We start from the raw sequence: 21693 nt of genomic DNA, 5'->3' as shown, positions 1-21693 counted from the left end.
ATGTTTCAAACCCAAGTAGCTCATCCACTGCAGATAAAATTGAATTTCTTTTCTGCTGCCAATAGCATGTAAGGTTTGTGCTTGTGGCAATTAACAGTAGTGTTACTTCCTCACTAAACAAACTGGCAAAGAGGCAGAATGTGTTTTGGATGAGACATTGAACTGAGTCTGTTCCCTCCAGTGGAATTGAAAGATTCCATGGCACCACTTCGGAAAAGCAGTGAGGTTCTTTGCAGTGTCCTGGTTTATATTTATCCTTCAAACAACGTTGCCAAAATAGATGAACCGATCATCATCACTCTGCCTTTTATGGGCCTTCCTGTGCACAAATTGGGTGCCATGTGTTCTACGTTACAACAGTGACTACACTTTAAAAATGTTTTATTGGCTGTAAAGTATCTTGGGACATAGTGGATTGGGAAATGAGCTTTCTTTCTTATAGTGCAGCCTCCTGCTGGATAAAATTAATTTGTTACTTCAACATGAAAGAAACGTGGCTGAATGCACTGTTATTCTGCACCTTTCACATAATAACTCAAGGCACATAGGGTATTCAAGGAATATACTTTAGGCACAGAACAGCCACGTGCAACACCCAAGTTAATGAAAGAAAATCCATGTCTAACATATAGAGTCAAGTGAATTTAATGGAATTCACTACTCTTTGGAAATTAATGATTTACAAACTGAAATAAATTATGAATGAAGTTATTCTTCTGATAAGCTAGCATAACAAAATAAGACACAAAGTGTAATTTATTAATTCAATATGCCGTATATACATAATATAGATTAAAACTTTAAAAACTGTTCGCTTTATACAGAAGGATATCTACAACTCAATTTTACAAATTAATTTTCAAAATAAACTACCACATCACTTTCACAATGGACTACAAAACTGAAAAAGTTGAAAAGAAAATCAAAAAATGAGCCTGCAATATAGACAGTAACAGATATGTACTGTGCAATTTGGAAGGTAATAATGTGAGCTTAAAGTGCATTTCCATTACATTTTGCAGGGGTAATTAGGTTTCTTATAAAAGAGTCGACTCTCATCCAATGGCAACATCAGGTTCCTGATTGAACAGTAGCATTAATTCACCGATTGAGAAATTTTGAAGTTGATAATTGGTCAATGCACAATTTGTAAGCAAGCCGGGCAACTAGTTATTAGTCACGTAATCCAGATTCCGGATCTTCAGCTCCTTTTGAAAGAAAGGTAATAACCTTTCTTTCAAAAAGAAATTTTAAAAATGTGACTATTTTCCAATATTGATAACATACTATTATTGGAAACTTCTCTCACTTTGACATACGATAAAATCAATAGCCAAGCCTATTCACTTGGTTTGATTTGTGGGCTGGTTAACTGCATTGAATATATCACTATTTTAGTTTACCAGACAATGCATTCATGCGACAATGTAAAACACATGGAAATTAAATATTTCACCTCCAGAAGTGCCAGTAGTGTCAAAGCAAGGAAGCAAAATTTGGCATACAGTAGGATGGATGTGCACTTTATTTGCCGTACAACTATATGAATTTTGCTTACTAATAAATCAAATGGACTCTAAATTAAAAATCACTTCGGTTGTCAGCTAAAAATGTCCAGGAGTTGCATTGTATAATTGCACCATAGTCCCCAAAACCTCAGGATAAACCATCCTTAAGTAAAAATGCACGATATTCATTGCTTTTTTCTAAAAATAAAAGCACAGAAGAATGGTCAATGTCCACTAATCGCAGATTGTAGCAGTCTTCTTTCATTATTTTTGTAGCAGATTACAGTAATGTGTGGGGCAACTTGGAAGTGTTAACATAAAATTTGCTTCAGAAAGTAAGGTTCCAGAAATGTCAGTTCATTGCAGCATACTGAATATTTCAAACCTGCGTGTTGGTGGAAGCAACATTATCTTCTTGCGGAGTGCAGATAAGATATACTTGTCCGAGTCATGAGTGATGTGCCATCTCTGCCTGTCCAGCACCTGTTCCCTTGAATTCACAATGGAGTTGCTTAAACGGAGGACGGTGCCAATTCAATGCTTTAGTTGCTGCTCTAATTCATGCTGGCACTTGATCAGACGTTCTATTTCTGTACCCAGCGTCTGCAAGTTTTCCTGTAATTAAAAATCACAATGTGAAGTTTGTCGCATGCACTTTGTTTCATCCTTCACACGTTACTTTCGGTTGGTGCATTATTGGCAGGAACTACTGAAAAGTAAATATTTGCAACCCAGGTATTTGACAGGCAAATCAATGTTGTCATGACTAACCACTGTGCCATGACAGCAACTGTAGTCCAATTTTAGCGGATACATTACTATATAGTACAATACAGCAGCACCATCTTGTGCCAAGTGTGTAAAATCTACTTAATAGCCAAATTGCTGCTGCAGCTATTGTTTCTAAAGCCAGTTTTTTGCTGCATGTTAATGCTTCCCTAACACCTCTTCCAAAGCGACCTCCTAGGAGTACAAATCTGCCCTAAATTGCAAAAAAGAAATCAGATGCAACATTGAAACCACAGAATAAAAAAAATATACTTCATGGCATTCAATGTCAAAGACATTTTGTGACATTTTTCCCTTCATAGGGAACTGTATAGGCTTTGTTTTTACAGACTCTCAAAAGCTCAAACTGTTAAATTAGGAACGTCTAATGGAATAATGCAACTCAACTGAATAATAATAATCTTTATTGTCACAAGTAGGCTTACATTAACACTGCAATGAAGTTACTCTGAAAAGCCCCTAGTCGCCACATTCCGGCACCTGTTGGGTACACAGATGGAGAATTCAGAATGTCCAAATTACCTAACAGCACATCTTTCGGAACTTGTGGAGGAACCCGGAGCACCCGAAGAAACCTACGCAGACACGGGGAGAACGTGCAGACTCCGCACAGACAGTGACCCAAGCCAGGAATAGAACCTGGGACCCTGGCGCTGTGAAGCCATAGTGCCCATGGTATGGATGAAATTACCATCATAATTAATTTCACCTACAAGCAGCAAAACCTTCACAAAATTACATGTACGGAGTGCTTTTTGAAGAGTAGAATAATCCTTTCATTACTTACATTCTGTTCAAAGAAAGAAATCAACATGAAGAGTAAATGGTTGAAAGAAAACTGAAATACTAGTTGCAGCAGAAAATACTGCATATTGGCACTTACATTGGAATTGTTATTTTGTCTTTAACCTGGCTGTTGGCATAATTAGCACAGCTATAATATATTAAAACACAACTGAAAGCACCAAGTACATTGATTAAGATTCACTACCATGACTGGAAACACCCCAATTGACAAGTTACCAATCTTGCTTTGTACTGAGCAACCAAGGCAGAATGATTTGCCAAATCCCACAAAGTTAAAAACCCATTTCAAGTGTTGCAAGAATAGCTTTTGAGCTCAACATCAAGGGCAGTGGAAAACCATGCACTTCACATAGTTAGGAACTTCCAACTACAAATCTCAACTGTTGTACAAATAACTGTGGGACAACCAGTATTTTCATTGTATTTATTCCTCACCTTTCAAAATGCATCATGATGCAGTGGGATTGCTTTAGAAATCACTGCTGATCATAGGAAACATAAAACATTTTTCAAGAACCTTCCACAAAAGAATCTTGAACTTAACATAAAAAAGTACCCTTCACAAGTGAATTTTTATTCCTGAAGTGAAGCCTGGGACATGGTATTCCACGGGCAGTCAAGCTTCACTGCTGTCGCTATGATAGCATGCTGACAGTGCAGAAAACATACGAGAAAAACGTGTTTCACATAGTGAGTGGTTCGGGTCTGGAATGCACTGACTGGATGTAATGGTTCAGGCGGTTTCAATCGAGACATTCAAGAGGGCATCAGATGATTATTTGAATAGAAACAATGTGCAAGGGCATGGGGAAATGGCAGGCAATTGGCACTCCGTCATGATGTTCATTTCTCTCAAACAACGACAAATCAAACTACAGGAGGGAGATAAATCACTTTGTTGCAACCTCTCTCCAAATGTCGGAAAGACCAAGGAACTGATCATCGACTTCAGGAAGCGTAGCACAACACACTCCCTTCTGCATCAATGGCTCCGAAGTGGAGATGGTCGATAGCTGTAAGTTCCTAGGGGTCACCATCACCAACATCTGTCCTGGTCTATTCACTTTGATGCAACAGTCAAGAAAGCCCAACAACATCTCTGCTTCCTACGGAAGCTAACAAAATTTGGCCCAACGCATCACCAAGCTTGCCATCCCCATATTGATTCTGTATATACCTCCCGCTGCCTCAGGAAGGCAGACAGCATTATCAGAGACCCCTCTCACCCAGGCATTATCTTCTTCCAGACCGTTCCATCAGGCAGAAGGTACATAAGTCTGAAGACCCGCACATCCAGTCATAGGAACAGCTTCTTCCCCACAGCTACAAGACTCCTCAACGACTCCCCTCAGACCGATCTGTTCCCTGTAAGAACACTATTCACGACGCCCTATGCTGCTCTTGCTCATGTATTTGCCTCGTTTGTTCTGCACTGTAACCAATCACTGTTTGTCAATGTACCATTTGTCCCTCGGCTGGTGAAAAATACTTTTCACTGTACTTCGGTACACGTGGCAATAAACCAAATCAAATCCAATCATTTGGAGAGCTGGTGCAGACACGTTGGGCCGAATGGCCTTCTTCTGTGCTGTAACAATTGAGACTGTGTGATCAACATCATGAATTTATATAGCACTTATCAGAAATGCCACAAGACATTTGATGGGTCCAAGGAAAACACACAGAAAGGCAGATTAAGAATGAAAGAAACTTGTTTCGAGAAAGATTGCAAAAGGTGAGTGGGGAAGTTTAGGCAGATGATCCCAAAAGAGTGAGACCCAAGCAGCTGAAGGTTCCATTGCTAATGACGGAACACGGAAGGGATGTGGGGCCACACAAAAGTCAAGAGTCTGAACAGTTAAGTGATCAGGAGACAGGAGGATGAAAAATATAGTGCTGCTGGAAACTAAAGATAGGAAGCCCAGTGAGGAATTTTTTTCTTCTTAATTTTCCATCATGTTTGATTATAATTCATTTAATTATGTATCTTCAGCCTTGTTGAAGCAGTATGTCAGACAATACTTCCCACAGTATTAACTGCTCAAGGGACTGGCCATGAACACACCAACACCACACTCCTTGGAAGGACGTTCACACCGCAGACAATAGATTTTAATATTGTCCGACCTTGTAATATTTAAGGACAGCAAGCTCGATCTTCTTCTTCTTATGCCGTTTTTATCTTTGGTGTGTGTAAGACTTCTTCCTCTTCTTGGCACCAACATGAAGTCTCAATACAAGGTGCAAGGTTGATTCCTTTTGGATGTTGTAATCAGAGAGCGCACGGCCATCCTCCAACTGTTTTCCAGCAAAGATCAGTCGCTGCTGACCGGGGGAATATCTTCTTTGTCCTGAATCGCAGCCATTACAATTTCAATAGTATCGGAGGGCTCAACCTCGCGGGTTATCGCTTCTCCCCCGCCAAGGGTTTTCACAAAGATCTGCATTTTCAAATCCTATCCACCGAATCCTCGCCCCGAACTGGTCAGCCGCCCAGTGAGGAATTTAAAGGCAAGTACCAAGATTTTAAATTGAATGCATTGGGGAACAAGAAACCAAAGTATGTCAGCAATGCAGACTGAACACAAGTAGAATTTAGTAGGGTACAAACTGCTTTGAAAAGTAGAGCCTAAAGATACCTAAACCATGTAGGAGGATCACAGTGCAAGTTGTGATCCTCCAGTGGTGGAGAAGCTATAGGAAGCAATTCTGAGAGACAGAATTAATCTGAATTTGGAGAGACGAGAATTAATCAGGAACAATTAGCATGGTTTTGTTAAGGGGTCAGGTCTGACCAACTTGATTGAATTTTTCGAAGGGGTGACCAGGTGTGTAGATGACAGCAATGCAATTGATGCAGGCTGCTTGGACTTCAGGAAGGTTTTTGAGAAAGTCCCACATGGGAGACTGATAGTGAAGGTAAGAGCCCATGGGATCCATGGAAGTCTGGCAAATTGGATCCAAAATTGGATGAGTGGCAGGAAGCAGAGGATGATGGTCAAAGTGTGTTTTTCCGACTGTGTCCAGTGGAGTCCCGCAGGGATCAGTGTTGGAGTCCTTGTTGTTTGTGGTTTATATAAATGATTTAGACATGAATGTCGCCGGGTTGATCAGATAGTTTGCGAATTATCCGAAAATTGGTGGACAGGTAAATAGTGAAGAGGGCAGGAGGATATAGACGGGCTTGTCAGATGGGCTGATCGGTGGCAAATGGAATTAAATCCTGATAAGTATGAGGTGGTGCACTTTGACAGGACAAACAAGGCAAGGGATACATCATAAAAGGCAGGACCCAGGGAAGCACGGAGGATCAGAAGGCCCTTGGTGTGCATGTATACCGGACCCTTAAGGTAGCAGAGCAGGTGGCTACAGTGGTTAAGAAGGCAAAAAGTATACTTGCCTTTATTGGCTGAGGCATAGAGTTTAAGAGTAGGGAGGTTATGCTGGAACTTTATAAAACGCTGATTAGGCCACAGCTAGAGTATTGTGTGCAGTTCTGGAATCCACATTATAGGAGGGTGTGATAGCACTGGAAAAGGTGCAGAGGCGATTTACCAGGATGTTGCCTGGAAAGAGAGATTGGATAGACTGGGGTTGTTTTCCTTGGAGCAGAGGAGGCTGGGGATGGGGGGGGGGGGGGGGGGGGGGGGGAGGGGGGGGGGGGAAGAAACAGACATGATTGAAATACATACAATTATGAGTGGACGGGAAGAAACCTTTCTCATTGTTGGAGGAATCGATGGCCAGGGCACATTTAAGGTCAGGGGCAGGAGGTTTAGAGGGGATGCGAAGAAAAACTTTGTCATCCGGAGAGTGCTGAGAGTCTGGAACCCGCTGCCCGGAAGGGTGGTGGAGATAGAGACCCTGATAACATTTTAAGTAGTATTTAGATAAATTTAGAAAACAAAAGACTTTGAAACTTTACTGGAAGTTTATTTTATAAACATTTAATAGAGAATGGGCATTCAGTTTGGATCAGTATTCAGTGCATCATTGGGATAATAGTAGTCATCCAATCTTAAAATCTTACTCTCCGAGAGAAGATGAACAACTTTTTTAAAATTGCTAATCAAAGTTATTTGATTTATTATTCCCTTCAACAAAGGGCATTCTGAAGAATATCTTGTACGTAACGCAGAACACCAGAAATTAATGCCAATCCTTCAGCAAGATCTCAGATGTACAGTTAATGTATCAAAGTTATGGTAATGAATTGCATTTTCATACAAAATGTAAGTAATGACTACTAAAACTAACTGGAGTTATTTTCTAGTAATAGATGTATAGCTCATGGCAAAAAATGCTAATCTTTTTCCTCACTTTCATCTTGAAGCAGAATAAATGGAGAAGAACAGCAAAAAAAAAAAACAGACGGAGGGGAGGGGGGAAAGCTACTTGGAAAATGGCACGATTTCTTCAGGTTTTAAAATGTACAAGAGTAACAATTTTGAAGAAACCCCATAATCACTGGAGGCAGATCCACATTGTAAAGTAAGATAGCTGCATTTCACTGTTATCGGTATGTAATAGATTACGGGTTGTGCATTTGTTAATGGCTCAGTTTTCTGTTATGTTTGATAATGAAAGTTACCACGTTAACCCTTTGACTGTGGTACAATTTTACATTTCCCCCCCCCCCCCCCAAAAGAATCTTTTACCACAAAAAGTTAAAGGTGCCAAATGTCCAATTTCTTGGTGACTACCCTAGATATGCAAATGACAAGAAATTAAAAGGCAATGCAATGAGTCACCTAATAGGCTGAAAAACTCTCAATTTACAAACAAATAATCTATTACATTTATTGTTCTTGATATCCAATTGGTAGAGAGTTAGAGCTTAATGTAAACTAGGCATAGTTAGAAGACTTAAGTAGTTGGCAAAAACAAAAGCAGGTTATTGAACTTAATTGAGGGCTTACGATAGCATTTACATATTCTGCTTAGTATAAATAAAAGGTAATAGATATTAGGAGCAAAGAGGTAAAAAAAAACAGAAACATTCTGGTGATGTTGCACACAAGTGAAAGGAAAAGAAACAGATGGCACTAAATAAGAAGATAGGGGGTTATACTGCTGATAGAGGTTACAGAGCCAGGGAAGGAAAAGGTTTATACACAAGAATTTTAAAGATTGAAGGCCGTAGCTCATGAAGAAAAGGCTGGTGGTGATCGCACAGTATCTATCCCATAGCATGGAATCGGATGCAGGCAGCAGAGCTTTGCACAGTATCAATCACAGACTGCATTAATTGCTGATCATGTCCTTGCAATGCTTTCCACCCGCATCAGTTTCCCCCACCATACCAATTTCCTTTTGTATCCATGCCTGGAGAAAACTTTCCAACAAGTCATTTAGAACTGCACTCTCAAATTCCAAATCATCCCACCTTTAGCCCTTCATTCTCTACAACATTTCAGCTGCTATCAATCTGCTCAACCGCACCTTCATCTCAGATGCCCTAATCCACATTAAAAGCTTTAGACTCTTCTGATGAAAGACCATTAACTCTTTCTCTCACCCCAGGTGCTGCCCGATCTCGGGTATTTCCAACATTTTCCCTTTCAATGTCAGATTTCCAGCATCTGTAGTATTCTGCATTTTGATTGGACTCTTTTCATCGTGGCTATTCCTCCAGTGCAGCTCTACATCTCCACTCCCTTAAATCCAAGAGTCACAAGCTTGAACAGATGTGGTGGAAACTGGATTTAGTCATTCAACACCAGATCTGGCTCAACTAATTAAAAATTGCAGCATGAATTGTTGTGATTGTTTGAAATTTGGCATTGTGTTTGCCCTGGTGAATCGAAAAGCCCTGGCAATATGTCCCTCTTTTCAGCAAGTTCTGTGCAAGCAGCAAATTACAGGAAATGTTCAGACAGACAAGAATGGAACCAAGTAAGGATAATCCCACTGAGCTGGATGACGGGGTTGTTGGAGGACCAATGTGACCAATCATGTCAATGGTTGTGGGGAATGATAATGCACAATGATCACAGTCAGAGAGAATGTAATTTGTGACTTGGAGCAGGTATGTTCTGATGCTGAGAGGTGTAGAAACATGATTGGTGAGATTCAAACAGGGAGCTATGGAAACAAAGTGGGCACAATTTGGCAGGCAACCGTTATGTACAAGCTGCTGGCAGCTCCAAAGAATTTCAGACTCCCTGGGGCAGCCATTGCAAAAGCACAGTTCACATACTGATGCTGAAATAAACCTTAAAGTAATAAAGCTACTCAATGTCAAGAGACGGTTATACTGTAGTAATATTCTTCCGATACAACTAAAATTCTGGACAACATTTCGGTTTAAATTGAAGCATCATTTAGTTGCCCCACCTCAGCCTCAAACCATGGTCTATTTTATTTTAAATTAATATCTCAATTACATATTCCAACAGATCTATTTTTAAACTTACCAAACATTTTTATTTAATTTTATTGAAGCCCCCTGCAGTCCACCACCCAGTTCAAAGAGATCTACATTTAAAAAAGTCATAAGTGAAACAACTTTAGGATTATTAAAAGGTATATTCCAACTGACAAGCTCCAACCATCAACACAGTTGCACTAACTTCCAATCTTATTTTTCTGTACGCAAACACCATCACTAGAATTGTTATTTTATGCACAGCTTTGCAAACCCAACTGTGCCTGAATTAGAAAACTTGTCCAAAATAAAATCAAAATGAAGGAATTAAAAGAGGTTCAGTGACTTTACCATGAAACTGATCTGCCCCCATAACCAATAATTTACACTGACTGTCTCCATACGTGATAAGTTGCATGTTGTAGCCCTTCTATAACATTCTGCTAAGGTGGGTGCATTTTAAGAAAATAAAGCTTAATTGAAATTAGGGGGCACAAACACTTCATACCCATCTCTTTGGTTACTTAGCATTTCTTGGTTTGCAAACATCTTTAATGCAGTTGCACTTCAGCGGATTGATGTGTCGCCCCATTAGCACTCTGCTGTGATCAACAGCTGGAAGTGTGAACACAAGTCGCAATCCTTTATAATTCTACTAATTCCTAAACACTGTAAATTAAAAGATTGAATCTACCATACAGGGTTTCAACAAATCATATGCTGTTCATAGCACTACAGATTCCCCAAAGATACCGGACATTATGCTACTACCCCAGTTGATGTTATAACTGGACGGGAAGATCCCAGAATGGAAGCCTGGCTCAAAAGACCGTAATATTTTTTTAAAATGGAGGAACAGAGTCACAGGATTGCTAATTAGTTTTAACAAGAATAAAATATTAAAAGTGAAAAAATTGGATTATGATACAATACTCATTTACTCACCCCTTAGTTTAATAATTACACACAGACATTAGGATTATGACAGATTACAAAGTACATCTTAATCTACATCTGATTAACACAACATCCTTTTTAAGCACACAAGATGGCTCTGGGCAAATACAGTCTCCACTCTTGAGCCCCAAGTGAATGTTTGTGGGTTTCTCCTCAGAATCTCCCCAAATGATTGTCACGTGACAGTTTCCAAACTCCACTCCCAAAAACATGCTTTAAAATCTTCTCCCACAACAATGATTTCCCTCAGCGGTTTGCACTCTGAAATCCGGACCAGGTTTTCCAAATGACACTTTAAGCAAAGATTCCGCTTCACTTTTAACAGCAAACCCAGTTTAGGATTTTACACCAACTCCTTTAGGATTTCTTTGTCTTGACTTTGGTGCAAACTGCTCACAATTGCTTTAACTCTTGATTCCCAAACTGTATTAAAATGGCATCACAGGTTTGTTTTATCTTTGAAGGCTGGCCTCGCTTTAAATTTGGTTACTGCAATTGTCTCTTGTCTCAGAACCCTAGGTTTACTCTTCCCTGAATTCTTCTGAAGCATACCTTGTTCTCTGCTCACTTAACTCCAGGTTTCTCTAGTTTCTTTTGCTGAGCTTCAGATTTCCGGCTTCTGTCTTTGCAATCATTACTCCATAGTATGGCTTTTCTGAAAGCAAGGCTGAGAGATGTTTCCTCTTTAGCCTTCCAAAACCATTTGCTTCTAGCAGAGCTGTGAGAGTGGTCTTCTCTCTCACTACACGTCTCTTTTTTAAAAAATAATTTTTACTTAAGTTTTTCAACAACAAATTTCTCCCAACAGTTAAAGTAAACACGGTGTAAAACTAAACAGAAACAGAAATCCCCCCCAATACAAAGTAATAAATTAATAACTAATAACAATACAAGAAAGAAAAAAAAAATAGCAAACACACCGTCGCAAAAACAAACCCCATTAACAAATCTCGAACCCCCCACCCGGGTTGCTACTGAGACTGACCACCCTCTACCTCTCCGCCAGAGCAAACTTAATGTTTTCCAGCCTGATGAACCCGGCCATGTCATTGATCCAGGCCTCCGGGCTCGGGGGCTTCGCGTCCCTCCACTGTAAGAGAATCCTACACCGGGCTACTAGAGACGCAAACGCCAGTGTACCGGCCTCTCTCTCGCCTCCTGCACTCACGGCTCCGATGCTACCCCAAAGATCGCGAGCCCCCAGCCCGGCTCCATCCTGGAACCGATCATCTTGGACAAAGTCCCCGCCACCCCCTTCCAAAACCCCTCCAACACCGGACATGCCCAAAACATGTGGGTGTGGTTCGCCGGGCCTCCCGAACACCTCCCGCATCTGTCCTCCCACCCGAAGAACCGGCTCATCCTGGCCCCAGTCATGTGCTCACTACACATCTCTAACTGGTCACAAAATAGCTAAACTCAAACTTAAAAGCTTCACTACCTTAAAAGGCTCCACAATAGAAACACAGTTGGAACTTTTGGGAAAAAAGTGCCCAATTCATTTTTCCAATTAAGGGGCAATTTAGCGTGCACATCTTTGGGTTGTGGGGGCGAAACCCATGCAAACACAGACACAGTTGGAACTTATCCAATCCCCACACATACAAACACCGTCGTCCAGCATGAATCTAACCATAGATTTTACCCTTCCAGGCACAGAACAATCAAATTAAACACACATAAAACCCTACCTCCATTTCTAATGTTTACCAGTACACTATAAATCCCTTAAAACTACCTCTGTTTGCCTAACAATTAGGGTTTTTAAATTGTATGCCACCTTAGAATGAGACTAGAGTCTCAAGGACGATAGCTAAAAGGCATTAGTTGTTAATTAAGATCTGACAACCTTTACTTATAGAAGAACCGGTCTGGACATATAATTAGCTCAAACCTGGTAACTTTTAGTACTAAACTGTACAGGGTTCCAGGGCCTCTGGTTAACAGACTACAAAGAAGAAACTTATGTCTGAAACAAAGCAATATAATTTCTTGAGGTATTGTTTCGTCCATTGTCCCAATGCAAATGAGGATGCAAAGCTCATGTGTATTATATGCAGGAAGTACTGGCAAACGAGAGGAAAAGTTTCAGATCGCGAACATCAACCAGTGTGGAAAAGAAGTTTGAAAAACACTGCTGTATACCAATGTCCAGATCATTAAAAATATTAAAAACAGCAGTCACCCTAATACCGACCCTGGGGACCTCCACTCTTTTCCTTAGTCTGAAAAACATACTTTCACAACTAGTTGGATTTTCCTCAATGCAAATGAGATTCTACTGTGAGTAATTATCCAATTTCCTTTTAAAGATTGAATCTGCTTCTGCCAGCCTTTCTTAATTTATAGAACATTCGTCAAATTGACTTTTTTTTTTTTTAGTTCATTCACAGAATGTGGGTGTCGCTGGCTAGGTCAGCATTTATTGCCTATCCCTAACTGCCCTTGAGAAGATGGTGGTGTGCTGCCTTCTTGAACCACAGCAGTCCAAGTGTTGTGGGAAGAAATTTTGACCCAGTGACAGTGAAAGAACCCCGAAAAGCTGCAAGTCAGGATGATGTGTGTTTTGCAGAGAGTGACATTCTCATCCATCTGCTGCTCTTGTCCTTTTAGGTGGTAGAGGTCATGGGTTTGGAATGTGCTGTCAAAGATACCTTGGTGAGTTCCTGTAGTGAATCTTCTAAGTGAGACATATTGTTGCCACTGTGTGTTGCTGTTCGAGGGAGCGAATGCTTAAGGTGGTGAATGGGGGTGCCAATCAAGTAGGCTGCTCTGTCTTGGATGCTGTTGAGCTTGCTGAGTATTTTTGGAGCTGCACTCAACCAGGCAAGTAGAGGGGGTGGCATGGTGGCACAATAGCTAGCACTGCTGTCGCATGGTGCCGAGGACCTGGGTTCAATCCCGGCCCCAGGACACAGTCTGTGTGGAGTTTGCACATTCTCCCCATGTCTGCATGGGTCTCACCCCCACAACCCAAAGATGTGCAGGGTAGGTGGATTGGCCATGCTAAATTGGCCCTCAATTGGAAATACTTTTTTAAAAAATCCAGGCAAGTTGAGCGTATTCCATCACACTCTTGATTTGTGCCTTGTGGATGGTAGACATACTTCAGGGTGTCAAGAGAAGAGTTACAGCAAATGCACGATACAGCACTTTATTCCTAGATTAATCTTACTAAGTTTCCAGAATACTTTCTGATCCACAGAGCTTGCACAAGATTTCTGTAGAAATCAGTTATGGCTAGCTTCTGTAAAATAAAATGTAATTGCACATCCATCATAGAGATAGTCATACTGGAGATTGTTTATTCGGCAAAGTTCATGACCAGAAGAACCAAAGAGATTTGCAGCATGGGAGGCTGCCAACTAACCCATTGTATTTGGTTGGCGGCTTGCTAGAAGAGTGAAATCCTAACCCCATCGTCATACTCTCACCATTGCCTTGTATGGTTGTGATGAACAGTATTAATAACTGCTGTAAACGGTAACTGACCTTTAATACCGTGCCCCTTTAAGATGCTTGGAACCCTGGGGGACTCCGCCTCTGGCTACGCCCCCAGGAAACGGTATATAGGATAAGGCTCCATGTGGTGAGCACACTTCTCTCGGATGCTGTTCAGTTCTCTGTAGATTAAAGCCTTTTGATTAACGACCTCGCTCTCGCGTCGTAATTGAGGATGCCTCAATGGTCTTCAGCACATCCGTTAATTTACCATGTATGACTTCAACTTCAAAAAGGTTCAACACCATTCAGTCAAAAGGGAAAAGATGGAAATTTTAGTTTAAAGAATGAGCCAGGTCACATCAATGGTCTTAAACCTCTGATTTTTTCCCCCACTTAATAGTGCATCTGAAAGATGGAACACACTCCCACTCTCCCTCGCAGGGGGAGTCCAGACAATCAAAATGAACGTACTGCCCAAGTTCCTCTTCCTGTTTAGATCCATCCCGATCTACATCCCCAAGGCCTTTTTCAAAGTGCTGGACAAACTAATCATGGCATTCGTATGGGGGGGGGGGGGGGGGGGGGGGGGTAAGGGGATGGATCCAGGAGCCAGAGGCCGAGTGGGTGCGCGCGGAGGAGGCCTCCTGCGTGGGGACCTCCCTCCGGGCCCTCGCCTCGAACTGTAGCGACATGTATGACCAACTGGTAGAAAGGGCCGACACTGTACTGGACGCAACAAGAAAGAAATGGGAGGACCACCTGGGGATTGAGATAGGGTGGGGACTCTGGAGCGAGGCACTGCATAGGGTCAACTCCACCGCCACGTGTGCAAGGCTCAGCCTGACGCAACTAAAAGTGGTACATAGAGCCCACTTAACAAGAACCCGTATGAGTAGGTTCTTCCCGGAGGTGGAGGACAGATGTGAACGGTGCCAAAGATGCCCGCCCGGCCAACCACGCCCACATGTTCTGGTCTTGCCCCAGACTCGTGGAGTACTGGACAGCCTTCTTAGAGGCCATATCCAAAGTGGTGGGGGTGAGGGTGGAGCCATGCCCGAAAGTGGCGGTCTTCGGCTTCTCGGACCAGCCAGATCTATTCTTGGGGAGGAGGGCGGACACCCTTGCCTTTGCCTCCCTGATCGCCCGCCATAGAATCCTGTTTGGCTGGCGGTCAGCAGCACCACCCAGAGCTGCAGACTGGCTGTCCGACCTCTCGGAATCTTTCCAAATGGAGAAAATCAAATTCGCCATCCGAGCATCAGACAACGGCTTCCACAGAACGTGGGAGCCATTCACGGAACTGTTCCGGGACCTGTTTGTGGCCAACGAACAAGAGGAAGAATAGCCGGGTGGCCAAGAATCAAGAATCAGGGGGAAATGGTCGGGAATCGGGGGAAGGTAGCCGGGGCATGGAGGGGAGAGATGGACTGGGAGGGGACGGCTAAACCAGGGGAGGGAGGGGCGAACCATTGGGGGGGGGGGGGGGGGGAACCATTGGGGGGGGGGGGGGGAGAGACAGGCGAACCATGGGGGGGGGGGGGGGGAGAGAGGAGGGCCGGCGGGTGGGGCAGGGAAGCGGGATCCAGAGGGAGAGCACGGGATGCCAAAACGTGCATGACACCTCCAGGAGCGGGGAACGAGGAAAATAGAGATGGAGGACGGGAGGAGCGGCAGAAATGGGGGCGAGCGTGGGACGGCAGTGAGACCCGTCTGGGAGGGGCGGATGACAACACACAGCACAGCCAAATATCGCACACTGTGATTTTCTCCCCGGCACCCAAATGTGTGTGTGCCCCCCCCCCCCCGGCAGTCGCCTACTTATGTGGTGTGGGTAATTTTGCCAGATGTACAGAGCTGCCGCTGTCGAACTGGTGCACAATACCCCACCAGTTATTCTATTTCATATTGTATTATTTTTTTTAATGTTGGGGTGTGCCCTTCTCCTCTAAATATGTGTATATATATATGTTTCTTATTCTGTGTACATAACGGTAATTATACCTTGTTCAAAAACCCAATAAAAGCATTTTTTTTAAAAACTTCAGCAGCAACCCGGGGGGGGGGGGGGGGGGGGCTACAGGTTCGTTATGGGGGTTTGTTCTCATGGTTTTATGCTCATTTCTTTTTCTTGTTAATTTATTGTTTTTGTATTGGAGGGGAGGGGTTACTGTTTTTCTCTGTTGTGATCAAATTTGTTGTTGAAAACTTGAATAAAAATTATTTCAACAAAAAAAATAGTGCATCTCAAATGAAGCTGGGAACTAGCTATCAACTTTAAAGTACAATAGTCCTAGCAGCCGCTCTACAGTTGGCAGCTGGGTAACCTGCCACACAACATCCACAGCACAACAAAACTCCCATTTCTTTGCTTTAACACAAACACTTTCAAATATGCACCAACAAAATGTTAGTTTCACAAGAGCAAAATCTTTCCCCTAGAGGGTCATGCAGGATGGAGAAACTCTCACGAGACCTTTGGGGAGGGAGTGATTAGCCACCCCAAAAGTCTTGTAGAATACCAGCTCCCTGGATGGGAGGAGGGGGATGTCAGCGGGGTAATTGATTACAGACATACAAGCCGGCCCGTGATAGGAGCCTTGGCAGAGAAGTCCCAGCTGGGACCTGTACTGTGGCCTGTAAAGTTCGCTTTAACAATAAATCGTTTTTCGGTATACTCTCATACCCAACTCCTCTGTGGCCGCAAAAGAGATTGTTCAACCTATCTCCGTGTTGGTCACTTGATAGTGCGATCTAATTAATCCCACTTTCTTGCTCTTGACCCATAATCCTACAAATTTATCCATTTCAAATATACATCCAATTCCCTTTTGAAAATTAAAAAATTTTTTTTTTTTTTTTTTTAAAAAGAGTACTCAATTCTTTTTTTTTCTTCAATTGAGGGAAAATTTTAGCATGTCAAATTCACCTACCCTGCACATCTTTGGGTTGTGGGGGTGAAACCCATGCAGACACGGGAAGAATGTGCAGACCCCATACTGACAGTGACCTGGATCCTCGGCTCTGTGAGGCAGCAGTGCTAACCAGAGCCACTGTGCCGCCCCCGCTTTTGCAAGTTACTATTGAATCTACTTCCACCACCCCTTCAAGCATTACATTTTAGATCATAACTTGCTACGTAAACAAAATTCTCATCTCTCTTCCAATTTGTTTACCAGTTACTTTAAATTCCTGACCTCTGGTTACTGATCCTGTCCTGGTAAAGTATATTAACTTTTCTCGACCTTGGATCAGGTGTAATGCCTGGATCTGGCATGTCTCTCTTGTGGAGACCATGAATTGGATTCAATTTGAATTGGTTTTTGGAGAAGGCAAGGAGCTGCATTAGGGGTTCGCTCCTGTCCACACTCTGGAGTACTGGCTTTGTAACTCTGATAAAGTAATGGAAAAAACAACTTTTCTGTACCCTATCTACTACTTTATCTCATCTCCTTGGCCAACAACTTCCTTTGTGATTTCAAAGAAGGTGTGTAGCCTTATGTTCTCCTCTACTTGTCCATATTATTCAACATAATAAATTATTACATCTTTCTCCACCTGTATACCCACATGATACTTTCTTCAATTGGTTTCACTCCCAACCCATTCAACACGTCTCGTGTATTGGCTTATTCTTCACCCACACAATAACCTCAGAGGTACCATGGGGTTCTCTGCCCTTAATTCCATAACCATCCCTGTTTTGTCCGTTTGTCAACTGTAAGTTGAAAATAAGCCTGTAAGTTGAAAATAAACTGTCCCCTCCAAGCTAATATTGGCATGCATAAACCATGTTGCTCGGCTTCTGACACAAGAAACTGTCCTTTCCCATAACACCATCTCACTACCTACAGGCTGAATCAGACAATGCACAACTTGAGTACTGTTAACCCTCCCCAAAGTCCAGCACCCAACCCCAAATCCAGTTACCTAGGCTACCATTACCCACCTCTGTAGCATATGTTTCTTACCTCATTCCCACCAGCACTAAAACTCTCATGTTTATCGCCTCCAGGCTTGACACGACAATGGCTTCCTCACCAATTTTCAAAAAAGTTCAACTTGCCTAAACTGTCAGAGGTATCCTATTCTGCAGTTAATCACTGCCCCCCCACCCCGCCCAACATCATACCTTCCTCACCAACCTCCGTCAACTCCCCATTAACCCCAAATATTAAAAACAAAATCCCAGTAATCAAGATCAACCATGTACTCTCCTGGCTTCTATTGCCTTTATCCTTTCTCCTGTTTCACCATGCCTTAATCTTCAGCCATTCAGGCTCTAAGCCCTCTGATTGAACCCCTCTGACTCAACCCAACTGCATGACTAGAACACTCCCTCACTTCCTAAAAATATCTTTTTGACAACAATTTAACTACGTTCTCCAATTTTCCTACCATCAAATTGATGTTAGTTTACACATTTGAAGTACTCTAAATTAAAAATGCTTTAGAAATTTATGCTGTTGTCTATTTCCCAATAGTAACTTTCCCTTTGTGTCATTCAGGTCCACACTTATATACAATGCCATAATTTCTCGTCTCTCAATTTCTTACAACTCTTATTAACATTTCTGATCCCACTCTATAAAATTCTTATTCATTGTTTGAGCAACTTCAAAATTCTCATACCACACTTGAAGTAGCCATTTTGTCAATTTGTCCCCATAGATTTCTCTCCTTTTTAACTCTTTACCAGTAATTCCACATATTTAGCCTCGTGTCCTGTCTGCAGTTTATCGGAGATTAATAGAAGTTATTTTGTTGACACAGGAGGAGAGCTCTACATTCATTGCATAACCTATGACCTACCTTAAGTGTTATATTCTTTAACAATGTGTCTTCTAGCACAGCTTGCAACTTCCTGTTTATTTCCAATGAGAGTTCCATTGTTAGTCCACTGTCTGCTGGATGTGATGTGTAAAGTGAAGCCATGATTCCTCCACGTCTGCTCAACTGGGCCTTATTGATATCAGATGCTTCTGAGGATAGGGCACCAGATTCTTCCCTCAGAACATAAGTCTGAATGATTCTGTATCAGAGAAAATATTTCTGTAATAGTTGCAGAAATATTAACAAATGTATTGTTTGGCATTGATAATGTAAAATCTGATCTATAGAACCGCACAAGAACATCTACAGGAAAAGGCTTTTCAGCCCATGAAACTTGCAACAAAGTTTGACAAATGATTATTTTATCATGGGACTTCCTTCCCTGCTGATTCCTCTACTTTCGCAAACACTAATTTCCCTTTCCCAACTCCACTGAAAAAGCAAACTCAAGCAAAGATATGAGCTCAAGCATCTCTATAACCCTCAAATCCACTAACAATCCAAATGCCTTCCAAAGAGCCCTAAATTAACCAAAACAATCTGAAATAAATTATTTTTTTCTGGACATATGTACCACATATCCACAATCACATTGGGGCAGAGTATTCTTCTTATCTCTCTAACTTTACCCAAGCCATGCAAGTTTTGTATATACCTCAAGTCCTATACTAAAAGCAAATAAATAGCATGTTTAGCGTTCAATAATTCAAAAACCTGTCTCCCTTAGGCCTCCTTACTCCAGTAATTAGATATAGTCAACATCTCAGTCAGCCCATTATAAATAAGACACCTTTTGTGCTTATTTCCTTTAAAACTAGTTTAGACACCCCACCCCATAAAATGTAGTAACGCCAACTCTTTTATGCTATACAATACATATATATGTTATCCTCATCTCTTCTAAAAAAAAAGTGACCTACATTTATTCACATTAAAATACACTTGCCCATCTAAGCGTATTTCTCTGAAAATTGCCAGATTTCCTTTCTATTTGCAACCTGCCCATAGAGCTTTGCATCATCAGCAAATATTATATATAGCTGCAAAGACATCTTATTCTCATAACTCACAAATACTGTAAATAGCAATGGTCCCAGAACAGATGTCTATACTTGACTACTGGCTACTGTTTCCCAAAGTTGAACACTTTCCATTTATCACCATCTGTCTTCTGTTGTTCAAGCAATGCTCAGTCTTCCCAACAATATGTTGAGTGTTTTGTGGATCATAAGATTCCTTCCTAATCTAATAAAGAGAACGATCACAAATGCCTTCTGAAAATCTAAGTCTATGCTCTCTACTGGATTGCCTTTGTCTACCATCTTAGGTACCCCATTAAAGAAGTTCAGCACATTTTTAAGCTTGGGTTGTTATTGCCAAAACCATTCCAATTATTTCCTTTGATTGCTGTGTTTTTTTATATGTTCAATGGCATTATACAAACTAACATTTTCCACTAATGCCCATTAAGACAACTAATCTGTAATTATCAGGATTTTGCATGTTCAAAAATATTTTAATTTTCTCCCACAAATAAAATTCTTTATTGGCATAGACATTTTTGCTTCAGACTAGAATGAATTAATAATCTGACAGAAAGGGAATGTGTTATGAACCATGGCCAGAATATGACCGGACATAATATTAAGTTTGAGAGGGAGAAGTGAGATTCAGAAGCAGGATTTTAATTTAAGATCAATTTAGGAGGGATAAACAAAGACATTGACCACATTAAACTAGGCAGAATGTTAATGGTAAATCTACATATGATGCTAATTATACACGGAAATATTTACTATGATTACAGTACCAGTACTTAACGCTGAAAGGCAACGGCTCCACTTGTGTAGTTAAAGAACCAGAGTCAACAAGCAAGATACAAACTAGTCAAGATAAAAGAGGCTTTAAAAGAGGCTTGCACAAATACAAGGAAACGTATAAACCCAGCGACAAAGAGTTACAAAGAAAGTAATGAGGTGCAGAAACGGAATTTTAAAAAAATATGCAGGTGTATGAAAAGTAACAGAAGTTGCTAAAAGCACATTCAGAGACAGACAGCGGTAAAGAGGATATTATCTATTAAAAACAGCTACTGTAAAGGAAAACAAATAAATGCCAGACTTGTTGAATGAATACTTTGTATTCTTTTTCACAGTGGAGAAGGGAGCCAAAATATCAATGACACAGGAAGACCTAGTAAGTAAAGTCACCATAGTCCCATATGGCCATAGGTTGAATTCCCCTTTGTGGGGGAAGAACTGACTGGTGATCTAACCGAAGGATTACCATAGCTCGGGCAAGGGGCTAGGTTGAGAAGGTGGTGCCTTCATGAATGGCCTCAGCCAATATGGGAATTGAACCCGTGCTGTTGGCTTGTTCTGCATCACAAACCAGCTGTCCAGTGAACTGAGCTAAACTGCCCCCCATAGGAATACCTACACATATGTGAAAAGAACATTATGGAAAAAATGATAATTGAGAAAATAATTGGACTTTGATAGATACATTTCCAGAACATAATGGTTTTCATCCCAGACTATTGCAATAAACAAAATAAATTGCAGGTGCATTCGTTGTAATTTTCCAAAGCTCTTTTCAGTCGGTCGACTGGTAAACAACACTCCATTATTTAAGAAGAGAGGGAGGGAGAAATCAAGTTACAATAAATCAAAATCAGTTCTGGGGAGGTTACCGAATCTATCATCAGATACAAAGTGACGAGCATTTGGACAAGAATAAGTTGAACAGAAAGGAACATTTTAAATTTATGAAGGGTTGCTCATTTCTGATTAATCTACTTGTAATTATCAGGAAGTTCACTGGCACGGGGATCAGGGGTTATGGGGAGAAGGTAGGAGAATGGCGATGAGAAAAATATCAGCCATGATTGGATGGAGGAGCAGACTCGATGGGCCGAGTGGCCTAATTCTGCTCCTATTTCTTATGGTATTTAGGAGGATATCCAAAAAGGTTGTCTTTATGTACTTTAAG

General features: G+C 41.5%; 1 protein-coding gene and 1 pseudogene across 5 annotated transcripts in view; both read right to left on the bottom strand.

Annotated features, from left to right (window-relative positions):
- Positions 1–730: 730 nt before the first annotated feature.
- Positions 731–21693, bottom strand: part of ccdc186 (coiled-coil domain-containing protein 186) — a 120342-nt gene continuing 99379 nt past the window's right edge. For 3 of the 5 annotated variants that reach the window (XM_038821389.1, XM_038821388.1, XM_038821390.1), the window contains 2 exons: positions 18682–18901; positions 731–2123 (listed from right to left, as the gene is read on the bottom strand). In XM_038821389.1, the coding sequence (XP_038677317.1) occupies positions 2043–2123; positions 18682–18901 (301 nt within the window). In that variant the 3' untranslated portion in view covers positions 731–2042. Of the gene's footprint in view, positions 2124–13992; positions 14156–18681; positions 18902–21693 lie in introns of those variants that run through there. The other 2 variants (XM_038821391.1, XM_038821392.1) reach the window with 2 other exon arrangements.
- LOC119979313 lies at positions 4587–6510 on the bottom strand (annotated as a pseudogene).

This window comes from Scyliorhinus canicula, chromosome 16, assembly GCF_902713615.1.
Source record: "Scyliorhinus canicula chromosome 16, sScyCan1.1, whole genome shotgun sequence".
NCBI lineage: Eukaryota > Metazoa > Chordata > Chondrichthyes > Carcharhiniformes > Scyliorhinidae > Scyliorhinus > Scyliorhinus canicula.
Note: the sequence above shows the minus strand (reverse complement) of the source record. Positions and strands in the feature narration are given on the sequence as shown.